We start from the raw sequence: 12928 nt of genomic DNA on the forward strand, positions 1-12928 counted from the left end.
ATATGTACATGTCTTTATCTAGAGCGCTGAACATATCTTAAATGTAAAGAGTTAAAGAAAAAATTCAAGCCACAAGTTGCAGTACTGAAAGATTCTATGGGCGAATATTCAATGATTCAGGAAGCATCAAAAGAAGATGAAAAGATACACAGTCACCAAAAAGAATTCGTCAACATTTTACATTTCAGGAGGTAGTATATATGAGCCAGAGTCATCGATACTGAAGGAAGACGTCCAAGTTGCACTGCAGGCATTAACCAAAAACATGGCTCCCAGAATTGATGAAATACCAATCGAAATGCTTCAACAAGCTGCTAAGACAAAGGAATCACTCGCTCATCTATGCCAGGAAATTTAGACAGCAACTATTTACCAACTGATTGGAAGAGATCTTTATGTTTACCCATTGCAAAGAAAGGCGACCCAACAGGAAACTCAAACTAGGGACCAATGTAATGGATATCCCAGGCATCTAAAGCTTTCTCTGGAGATCACCTAACATCGGTTGCAGCACAATATTGACAAGGTGCTGCCAGAGTTCAGGGCAAATCCAGAAGAGGATATGCTACAAGGGATATCACTGCTGATATCTGATGGACCTTGGCTGAAAGCCAAGAATACCAGAAAGATGTTTACCTGTGCTTTATTGACTACAAAAAGGCAGTTGACTCTGTGGACCATCATAAACTATAGATAGTCTCAAAAGTAATGGGACTTCCAGAACACTTCCTTGGGATCCTGTGGAATTGATACATGGATCAAGAGGCACTTGTGTGAACAAAACAAGGGAAGACGTGCAGTTTAAAATCAGGAAAGGTGTGTGGCAGGGTTGTATCCTCTCACCATACATATTCAATCTGTATGCTGAGCAAATCACCAGAATGGTTAGATTCTATGAAGAAAAACTGGGACATCAGGATCAGAGGAAGGCTTCTTAACAATCTGCAAAATGCAGATGACACAACCTTGCTGGCTGAAAGTGAGGAGAACTTGAAGCACTTGGTGATGAAGACCCAGGATTGCAGCCTACAATATGAAAACAGAGGCAACGTGCTCACAACTGGTCCAATAGGCAGCGTTATTATAAATGGAGTAGTGTTCATGTTGCTTGGATCCACGATATTTTTAATAGCGAGTAGAAACTTTCAAAATGAGCTATATAATTCTATAATTTTCATTTTAAGCATTTTCTCATGTAAAAAAAGTACATATTTGTAAATGAGTATTTCTAACTATGCATAGGAAAAGGATTGAAAGAAATACTAAAAAATCAAGTGTTCATCCCTAAATAACGGAGTTTGAGACAATTTCTAGTGTATAGCCTTGATCAATTTTATTTTTATGTTTTCTATCAAAATAGTAAATTAAACAAAGGGAATATGTTAAATGCAGAAATGATTAGGAAGAAATCATACAATTTAGAATGTATTAGTGAAGAAAGCAGATTAGTAACAATGCAACAAAATACATATTTACAAACTAACTGCAATTAGAAAATTGTGTTACCATAATTCTTATTATTTTAAATTATGTATGTTTTCAATATTAATGATAATAAACAAAATGTGTTAAAATGAATTATCCTTTAAATCCCTAAAATTTCAATGTTAAATACTATATCCAATGTTACACAAGGAAATATGTCATTAAAGGAGTTACTTACTTTTGATTTTACAAGAATCCGATAGAAATTATCCCCAATTTGTTTTGTAGTATAATTTCTTTGCAAGGGGGAAAAATCCATTTTCTTATTTCCTATTTCATAAAGTATATGTTCATATGTACTTGTAGCTTTCAAGGGTTCAATTCCATAACTGACATTTTCCAACTGCAGCAATCCCCTGAAATTTAAATTGAGTATAAGAGTCAACTTGGATAAATTTGCAATTGAAAAATATAAATAATTATGAAATTAAAATGTTTGTATTAATTTGATAGTGGTATTTGGGAAATAACTTCTAGGAATAATCCACTGAGTTAACTTGCAAACCCATATTTTATACTTTCTTCTGGACTGGCATACAGTAGAAGTGATTCCAGTATGGCTAAGACTATGCATGAGTGGTTCTCAACCTTCCTAGTGCTGCCACCCTTTCATACAGTTCATACACCCAACCATACAATTATGTCCGTTGCTACTTCATAACTGTCATTTTGCTATTGTTATGAATTGGGCACCCCCTATGAAAGGGTCCTTCGACTCCCTAAGGGGTCGCGACCCACAGGTTCAGAATCGCTGCTCTACATGCATAGAAGATCATTGCCTACCCACCTTGCAGCTATGATTGTTACATTATGCCATAATAGAAGATATTCTGAAATGAGCGTTTGAAAGTAAATGTTCTGCATAATTTTAAAAATTTAAACCACATGTATCACTGTTTAATTTATATTACATAATTCAATTTCAAGTGTCATTGAAGCTGAATGAACTCCCAAATTGCATAGATATAATCCTTAAAAGTTAAACATTAAACTAAAAGTATCTTTTAGAGTCTTATTTGAATCAAATTTTACCCAAACCCAACAAAACAATTGCCACAGAATAGATTCTGACTCATAATGACCTTATATAAGGTTTCTGATGCTATGAATTTTTAAGGGAGCAGATTTGATCAACTTTCTCCAGGGAGTCGATAGTGAGCTGGAATTGCTGATCTTGTGGTTAGCAGTCTAAAATTAGTGCTTACTCAGCACTGCTGCCAGAGCCCCTTTCAACCAAACTTGTGTTCAGCCTCATATGCTTCTTAGAGAATTAAATATGTGAAATCAAATTGACAATAGGAACATGAAAGGTTAGTGAGAAGCTTAACGGAGGAGACTACCAAGTCAAGGTGTTCAATTGACCACAATGAGACCCTCTCCAAAACCAGGAGAAAATCATCAGGGAAGAGAGAGTGGATATCAAATGGTCCATAGATCAACCCAATAGGTTAATGAGCCAAGACCCCCTGAAGTCCAAGGACAGTGGAAATGGCATAGGGTAATGGGAAAGGGAAGATAATCCTATCCCTTCCCCCTACCAGACAAAGCCACCAATCTCATGACAGACTTAACAGACTTAATTCTCCATCCAGTGTGAATTCTACACACTCGACATCCAAATGGCCCACCCACCTAATTTATCCCTGAGTGTGTTGGTATACCTGGGAGGGTGAACACCTGGGCATACACGCACCCCTGGACTGAACCCTCTTGGCTAACAAGGGTGCTCACCGGTTAACTCCCCTACAGCCCAGCATTTCTCTGTCCCTGTAGAAGTGAGCACAAGTAACTGAGCAACTGAACAACCACAGCCAAAAATGCTAAGCTAGAAAGGCTCTGGCAATGGCCATGTATTCTGGCTGATGTGCTAGCTAACTGAGCACCCAGGCCACCTAACTTGGACCCCGTCTCTCAGTCAGCACCCTAATTAGACTATCCCAGGCCATCCAGAGAAAGAGCCATCTGAGAAGGAGCTTGCTCCTTTCTCCCTCATAGGCCACCTAGGAAGGTGCTAGGTACAACCCCCTCTAAATTTGACCCAATGATCTTGAAATATTTAGGGTAAATGCAGAGAGAATGGTTGTAAAACTTGAATAATATCATCAATGTCTGTGAATTATACATGTAGAAATTTGTTAAATGTTATAATTTTTGGTTTGTATATTTTCATCAAAACAACATAAAGTTTTAAAATTACATGTATATATTCTTAATGATACTCTGAAGTTTTCCTAAGTACATTTTATAATTGTTACCTTGGAAAAGACACACAAAAAATAGAACTTTGAGGGGAACAGATGTAATTAAGTTACAACAAAATCTGCATTTACTTTGCCTTTCACTATATTCTTTAAGAAATGTATTAAAATTGAAAATCATGAAGCATCTTCAGTAATTCATAGCACTAATAAACAACCATTACCTGAGGCCAGAACAGATGTTAAGTGTCACTACTGAGTGAGAAATTTCTGCAGCATATCCTTGATAAAAGCAATGAACCTTAAAAAAAGGAATATTGGAAGCCATCACACCATTATTAATCATTTATTGCATCTCTTATTTTGTTATCCCTTCTTCATAATCCTCTTGAGCAAATTAACAACCAAGACTTCTATATCCTCCAAAGAATTCTTGCTATCATTCTAAATTTCTGGTGTTAACATCTTTATTTCTCAACCACTGTTTCTGAATGATAGTACAGAACAATTTTAATTAGTGTAATTAACAGCAGTTGATTGATGTCAACTGTGACTATTTAACTTATTTTTCTAAATACCCCAAAGTAATTTTATTGTCATTTCTTGATCTGTATTCCACTTAAATATATAACCATATTATTCATCTTATCACACCACAATTCTATAAATTGAGGAATTTGGTAATTTGTTACAAGATTGACAAACAAAAATCGATTGAATTCCTTTATACCGATGAATAAAGGAAGAGATTCTCAAAAAAGACACCAAGAAAACAATACCATTTGCAATAGCCACACAAAAGATAAAATACTTAGGAATAAACATAAGAAACAAAAGACTTCGTGTTGGGGTTCTCGAGAGAAACAAAACCGGGACACTTATGATTATATAGATATATATGATATAGCACAAATAGATATAGATGATACAGAGATAGAGATATATACAGCACAAAGGCATATAACAGCTAATTAGTCCACATACCAGTACAGAGGATTCAGTTCAACTCACTTGTGTGGAATAGTTAATATACTGGAAGTCCTTCAACTCAGGAGGGCAGCTGGGTCCAAGGTCAAGGAAGCAAACAGCTGAGTCTTCCTTAAGGCAATACAGGCAGTCCGGCCCCAGGCAGCATGGAGGGTCACCAATAGTCAGCAGCTCAAGAACTTAGGGAAGCAGGCCAGATGGGCTAGTGAACTCAAGCAATGCCAGACAGCAGTATCCGGCAGCCTGAAGCTCAAGCAATGTATACACCAGCAGCATGGAGAAGTTGGTCTCAAAGGAACCTCAAGCTCTAGTGACACAATACTTGGGTTGGCTGTCCCACCAGTAGTGTAGCTCACAGGTTGAGGCAGCAGCATGGTGGTCTGATCACCAGAGAGCAAGAGAGAGAGAGATGGGTCTTGCCAATCCATTTATCTCTTTGCCCTCCTATCAAACTGCTCTATTAATCCCACGTGTTCCTGTTGGCCAGCTTGGCACAATAAACGTCCCTATCACAGACCTATATAAACAAAACTACTACAAGAAAGCCAAAAATACCTACACAGACTCAAAGTAGTGAAAATGTCAATACTACAGAAAGCAATCTACAAATACAATGCAATTCTAATCCAATTGACAACTATTAACAAAATGAAAAAGCTACTTAACCAACTTCACAGGGGTCACCCGATTCATAACAGTAACAAAATTACAGTTATGAAGTAGCAACAAAAATAATTTTGTGGGTGGGGGTGGAGGGTCCCCACAACATGAGGAACTGTATTAAAGGGTCGTGACATTAGGAAGGTTGAGAACTACTGCTTTAAACTTTGGTTGGGACCTGTTGCTTTGAAGGTGTCCAAATGAATGGTGGCCTGGTACTACCATATATTTACTATCTTAATACATTTTTTACTTTCCTATGGCATGCATTAATCTGGTAGACATGATTTGGCCTTTGTGAATGAGTGTTATTGAGAGTTTCCCCTCTACCACCAACCCCCATTGTTTGGGTAAATCGAGTCCAGCCACTTAAGAGTTTCATCTGTACAAATCAACAATTTGTGTACTGCAGTCTGAAACAAGCACATCCTTTTATAATTTCCTTTTAAATGCTATATCACAAGCTAAATTCATGAAACTATCAGTCGCATTACCTTCTACCCCAGGGGGATAATTTATTGTGTTCTCTATCATAAAATGATTCTGATATCTCTAAACTGAACCAGATACACACATAAAATCATACATACATCAATGAATTTGGGGCTCACACTTAAGTATAACCCCAACCTAAGAATAATTGGTTCTTGTGACATGACCTTGTTCCATACCTACCCTCATGAAGAGATCACTGTACATATGGGTACTATAACAAAGTGCTGTGAAAAAACAGATGGTGCCTGGCTATCAAAAAGAATCCTCTCTGGGGTCTCAAATTCTTGTCTTAAAACAAGCAGTCATCTAAATGAGGTAACAGCCAAGTCCACATGGAAGAAGCACACCAGCTTGTGTCATCCTGGGGTTGTAGATAACAAAATCCAAATCCAGAAGCGGGAATGGTATCAGAGCTTAAACCGGGTGTTCAAACCCGGTTTCAAGAGGCTAAGGATGACAGTAAGAGGCCAAAATCCATTTGCAAGGTCCACACGCGGATTAAGCCTCCTGTGAATGACCTCTGACCATAGTCAAGAAATGTGAATAGCCTTGTTCTCAGACAGAGAGCATGTAAAGTCAATTATGCCGGATGTAGTTAGATTAAAATGCAATACTTTATAATTTGATTTCACTTTTATACATTTCAAAGGTGTTTCCGTTTTTAATATTGTATGCTTTCTTTTTGAATGAGGTTTTTCTATGTTTTGTCTACTCATGGTTGTTGGGTGTTTTTGGTTGCTGTTGTTCGCTTACTATTTGTGTGTTGTATGATATTCTGTATATGAAATTCAGGATATGTAAATGTATAAAACAGTAATTAGATGCATAATTACCTAGGAGTATGGCAGGGAAGGATGAAGGGAAATGGAGTAAAGAAAAAAAAGAGGAAGCAGTAAATGTGTAACACAATTAAATACCACTTAATGATAGAACTCTTTTATCCAATCTAGCCATATAAAGGAATTTATTCAAATTTATGAACATATATTATTGAAGACCCAAAACCCCTTTGAGCAGTTCTACTCTGTAAAACACATAGGATTTCCATGAGTAAAAATCATCTCATTAGCATTTAGGATCTCCATGAGTAAAATCATCTCATTAGCATTTCATCATACTTAATGGGAAAAGAACTGGATGATTAATTCTCAAAAATATCCTAACAAATAGAACACAACAAGATATTTAAAATAATAATACATATGAATAAATTCAACTAATACGACACATATAAATACATATACAAATATACTTATACAAAGATATACATTTTTTTAAAAGTGGAAAAGAAGCATATCATATCAATCAACAGAAAAACATTTGACATATCAATCAACAGAAAAACATTTGACAAAAGTCAAAATGCATTTCTGAGAAAAGCCCTCAACAAGATAGAAACTGAAGGAACATTCCTCAACGTGATTGAGAGCATATATACACATCCAACACCCAACATTAGTTTCAAAGGAGAGAGGTTGGACATATTCCACTTTCGAACAGTAATCCAACAAGGATGCCCTTTTTCATCAGTCCCACTTAATATTGTGCTGGAAGTGTTAGCCAGTATTGTAAGTTAGAAGGGAAAAAGACATCCAAATTAGCAAACAAGAAATAAAACTATCTCCATTTGCAGATAATATGATCAAATTCATAGAAAATGCAAATATTCAACAGATAATTACTGAAAGATTTAGTAAAGTGGCAAGGTACAAGACCAATGTATAAAAGTAAATCAGATGCCTTTACCTTAACAAACAAAATACACAAACACAAAACAAACTCCCTGCCCCTTTGAATTTCTGAAACTGTAACTCATTACAGGAGTAGGAAGTTCTTAACAGGATTAGAAAGCCCAGTCTTTCTCCCTTGGAACAGCTAGAGAATTTGAACTGAGGACCGTGCAGTTATCCCCCCAACATGTAACAACTATAACACCAGAACTCTCACACGAACAAAGAGAGCTATGAAAAGAAAAGGGAGAAGAAAGCAATTTATAATAGCTACCCACCACAAATAGAATATATAGGAATAAATCTTACCAGAGAGAAGAAAATCCTCAGGAACTACAAAACACCACTGTACGAAACCAGAGACCTACATAATTTGAAGAAAATATCCTGCTAATAGATAAAATATTGTCAATACTGACCCAAGCAATCTATAGATAAAATAAAATTCTGACTCAGATTCCAGTACCCTTCTTTTAAAAAGTGGAAAAGTTAATCACCAAATTTATATGGAATGAAACAGACCTTGGATAATCTAAGTAGTATGAAAGAAGAACATGGAACAATGGATATCATTGCTAATGTCAGATGGATCTTGGCTCAAAGTAGAGATTGCCAGAAAAAATTGTTTACTTGTGTATCATTAGCTATGTAAAGGCATTTGACTGTGTGGACAATAATAAACAATGGGTAACTCTGAAAAAAAAAATGGGAATTCCAGAACATTTTATTGTGAAGATGTGGAACTTGTGCATGGATCAAGAGGTAGTAGTGCAGACAGAACAAGGGAATACTGCATGGTTTAAAATCAGGAAAGGTGTGTCCCAGAGATGTGTCCTCTTACCATACTTATTCAATTCTGGGAAAACCATCAGCAAGTCAGGTTTGTATGGTCCTTATATGGCTTATAAAGTCCTCAGTTATATTGTGGCATCAAGATTGGAGGAAGTCTCATTAACAACTTGAGATATGCGAATGACACGACTTTGCTGAAAGTGAGGAGGACTTGCTGAGGAAGAGCAAGGATGTAGCCTTCAAGATGGTTTATGACTCAATGTAAGGAAGACCCAAATCCTCACAACAGGACCACTAGGTGGCATCATGATAAGCTGAGAAAAGGTTGAAATTGTCAAGGATTTCGTCTTGCTTGGGTCCACAATCAGTGCTCATGGAAGCAGCCATCAAGACATCAAGACACATTGCATTAGGTAAACCTGCTGCACAAGACCTTCTGAGAATATTGAAAAGTAAGATTTTTACCCAGAGGACTCAGGTGTGCCTGACCCAGATCGTGGTATTTCCCATTGCCTCATATGCATGTGGCAATTGGACACTGAATAAGGAAGACAGGAGAAGAATCCATGCATCTTGAACTACGGTGCTGGAGAAGAATATTGGGAGCACCGTGGACTGCTAAAAGAACAAGTAGATCTGTCTTGGAAGAAGTATGGCCAGAGTGCTCCTTAGACGCGAAGATGGCAAGACATCATCTTGCATAATTTGGACATATTTTCAGGACAGATCAGAACCTGGAGAAAGGCATGGTAAGGTAGAGGGGCAGTGAAAAGAGGAAGACCCCCAAGGAAATGGATTGACACCTCGGCTGAAACAATGAGTTCAAGCATAGTAACAACTGTAAGGATGGCACAGGGGCCCGCAGTGTCTCATTCTGGTGTGCACGGGGCCATTATGGGGGAGAATCGACTCCACAGCACTGCACACACACACACACACACACACACACACACGGGCCTTATATGTATAGGGCATCCCACTTGGTTTTTCTTCTTTAAGGTATACATCTACATTTATATAGACATTAAAGACGTAAAGCCAAGTGGGAGTCCTCTCATTTCCCAATCTCAAAACACGACCTGAGACAAAATGAGAGACACCAGACTAACGGAAAAGAAGTGAAAAACTAGAAGCAAATCAATCCACCCGTGGAAATCTATCTTTGACAATATTCCAGAAAATATTAAATATGAACCTTTTTTAAAATAGTACCACATCACTCTGTGTTATCTAAAGATTATAAATAGTAAAAGCCAAACCTGAAGGAGGGAATGGTACCAGAGCTTAAATTGTGAACACTTGGTTTGCATAAGGTTACGGATGACAATGGAGACTACACAAGGATTAAGCCTCAGGTGAATCTCTGCTAGCCATAGACCAGGGATGTGGATGGCCTTAATATCGTGCAGAGGGTAATGTTTATTTGTCTTTTTTCACCTATGTGTTTTTCTATACATGAAATCCAGAATGGGTAGAGCTATAGAGACAGTAACTGCATTGATGATTTCTTGAGGGTATGGCAGGGGAGGTTGGGAAGAAATGAGGTGCTGATAACAATGAATACAATATGGAAGGATCGTATGTACTCATGTATAAGCCGGGTTTTTTCAGCACATTTTCATGCCATTTTTGTGGTAACACTAGGTTTCCCAGCTGATATTCGGGTTGGCTTATACTCAAGTATATAAGGTAAATGTTCTGAAATTGATTGTGGAGGTGATTGGACAACTCTTTGCAACATGATTGAACTACTGAATTGTATGATATGTGAATTAAATGCCAACAAAACTGTTATAAACAAACAACTGAAATATTTTTTAAGTGCTGAAAAACTGGATATTCTTTTACAGGGGAATGAAACAGGGCTCATACCTCACACTATGTACAAAAGTGAACTTCAGACACATCAAAAGCCTAACTGAAAAATGTAAAACTACACAGGATATCAATGAAAAATTAGGAATACATTTAGGGGCCCTGATCTATGGCATACATACACTAAAAAAAATTGGAAACAAATAAACAGTGGAAGACAAACTGGATGACTAGAAGCTTCTTTATATTAGATACTCATAGAAAGTAAAAAGAGAAGCCAGAGAGAGAGAATGGAAATTCTCTATTGGGCAAGGAAATAACCTCTAGGATTCTGAAAACAAAGAGAAATAATTCAATAAAAATGAGCAAAAGACATGACCAGTCACTTCACCAAAGTCATTCCAGAGAAAAACAATTTTTAGTAAAAAACTCTAAAATAGTACACCACCATGCGAAGTGGTAGGATGCTTCATTAACATTTTGGAATCCAAATGCCATATAATCTATCACTCCCAATACTTGCTATATATTTTAGAAAAATAAGTACAGTGACAGATATATGTACACTCATGCTCATTGTTGCGATTAGCCAAAAATAAACAAAAAGCAGAAATGGGATTTCCGGGCAAGGGAGTCACAAGCACAAGACTATCTCCTCAACAACAACCAGGATAAATTGAATGAGAAGGCAAATCCAAGCTGACTGGAGACTTGGGGGGGAAAAAGCTAAGTGCATTGATGTGCCTGCACCACAAACACTGTGAGAGCGGGTAGACCAAGGTAAGGGAGGAGCGAAGTCTCTCCTGGGGCGCTCAGGGCTCTTTCCTAGCTGCCTGCTGCCACTAGGCACTCCCATTGCCAGGATGCAGGCCCACTGCCAAGGTAGCCCCACCACTGGCCGTAGCTGCTGTAGGATACGCACCCAACTCTGCCCCCTTTCACCTGCCAAGGCCAACGTCACTCATCCCACTGAGGAAACAACCCACCGGAACAGCACCTTCCCTGCCCCAACCATATTTACCTTTTAAAATCTTGATTCTTTTGCTCCTTTAATATATTTTTTATCTCGTTGATTTTTATTATTTTAATTCTATTTTAATTTCCTTTAAACTTTTATTCTTATTTCTTCTTTTCTTTTTCTTGTTTACCTTTTTTCTCCCTCACTTTTCCTATTTTGTTTTGTAGTTCCTATCAATCCTTTCCTGCACCACTCCACAAGGTCAACTACCTCCACATAGCCCATCTTCCCTCCTAACCCTAACAGCTGCATCGCTATGTCATGGAGACAGCAGAAAAGCAGTGCACAAGGAAAACATACACAAACAAGTGATGAGCAAGGTCAAAAGCCCATAGAAATGTACAGAGGAGGAGGAGGAGGGAAAAGAAGAAGAAGAGAGATGGCTCTGGAGTTACCAGAAAAAGAGCTCAGAGTTCAGCTACTGCCAATGGACAGAGAAAGAGATTGAGAGAGCTACTAAAAACAAGAAAAATGGGGTAAACTAGAAACATTACAACAACAACAAAAAATTGAAATACAAATGATGAATGCTAAGATAACAGAATTAGATAATACTTCTTAAAAGCAGAGTAATAGTAATAGAATAAAAGAAATGGATGGGTGTTTAGCTTGAAGACAAATCTCTTGAGTGCATTAGATGAAAGGAAAAATCAAAAAAATTACCAAAAAGTCCTACAAAAGCCTAACATATATGCAGGACACTGTCAAGAGGAACAACTTACCCTTCATTGGATTTCTGGGACAGGAAGAAACAAAACCTCTTCTACAGAGAAAATGGTACAATAAATCTTGGAAGAAATTTTCCCTACTAGGATGAGAGGAGAAAACACCCATTCAAGAAACCAAGAGAGGATAAACAACTAATGATGCATCCATATTTTCATCATTACAAATTTTGTCAAAATGGCTAGACCAGGCTTTCATTGGTTTGGTAATTAAAACATAATTCCCCCATGTTGAGATCTCAGGGTTGTGGTGCATGCTCCTAATATAAGTAGATATACTGTCTCAATGGCAATGAGTTCCATTTGAATGTCTGACTCATCATCTGACCTCCAAGTTTTTGGATATGAGTAATAAGCCTGCTAATCCTGGAGTCATCAGCAGGCTGCCATCTTATTAGCCGACCTTGGATTCATTTGTCTAAGCCAGAAGCCTGTCTTCTGACCTGCCAATCTTGGGTTCATCCACTCCTACAGTTTATAAGCGTCAAGGGAAGCCTCCAGCCTGGCATATGACCCATCGACTTGGGGCTTGCCCTGTATACAATCGTGTTAGCCATGTCCTTCATAGAAACCTCTCTGTATATATACATATATAACCCTCATTGCTTTTGCTTCTCTAGAGAACCCAGGCTCAGTCAGATGTAGTGGAATCCTTCCCAATATTAAGAAATAACAAGGAACCTGCACCACACCTCCTAACATGGATGAACCTGGAAGGCACTCTGCAGAATGAAAAAAGCCCATCACAGAAGGACAAATATTGTACATGACTACTATTATACAGAAGGAGACCTGGTATTGCTGTGCGTCAGACCGAGGGAGGGGAACCACAAGGACAGAAAAGCAAACCCTCGGCATAAATGAGACTCTGGGACTGAAACTGCTCAGAGTCCTGAGAGTGACATAAATGACACCAGTCATAAAAAGGTACAAAGGTTGACCTTCATCAAAATGAAAACCTTCTGATTAATTAATAATATTATTAAAGTATAAAAAGGTACAAACTAGGAGAAACTATTCTCA

General features: G+C 37.7%; 1 protein-coding gene across 1 annotated transcript in view; it reads right to left on the minus strand.

Annotated features, from left to right (window-relative positions):
• The window catches only part of LOC101649504 (A disintegrin and metallopeptidase domain 3), a 149656-nt gene that overhangs the window by 106467 nt on the left and 30261 nt on the right, over positions 1-12928 (minus strand). The window contains exons 6-7 of the mRNA XM_045286863.1: positions 3908-3984; positions 1664-1841 (exon numbers count right to left, since the gene is read on the minus strand). Of these exons, the coding sequence (XP_045142798.1) occupies positions 1664-1841; positions 3908-3984 (255 nt within the window). The remainder of the gene's footprint in view (positions 1-1663; positions 1842-3907; positions 3985-12928) is intronic.

The sequence above is a fragment of the Echinops telfairi genome, unplaced genomic scaffold (genome assembly GCF_000313985.2).
Source record: "Echinops telfairi isolate 266 unplaced genomic scaffold, ASM31398v2 ScPeMD7_9;HRSCAF=40, whole genome shotgun sequence".
In the NCBI taxonomy this organism is placed as follows: Eukaryota; Metazoa; Chordata; class Mammalia; order Afrosoricida; family Tenrecidae; genus Echinops; species Echinops telfairi.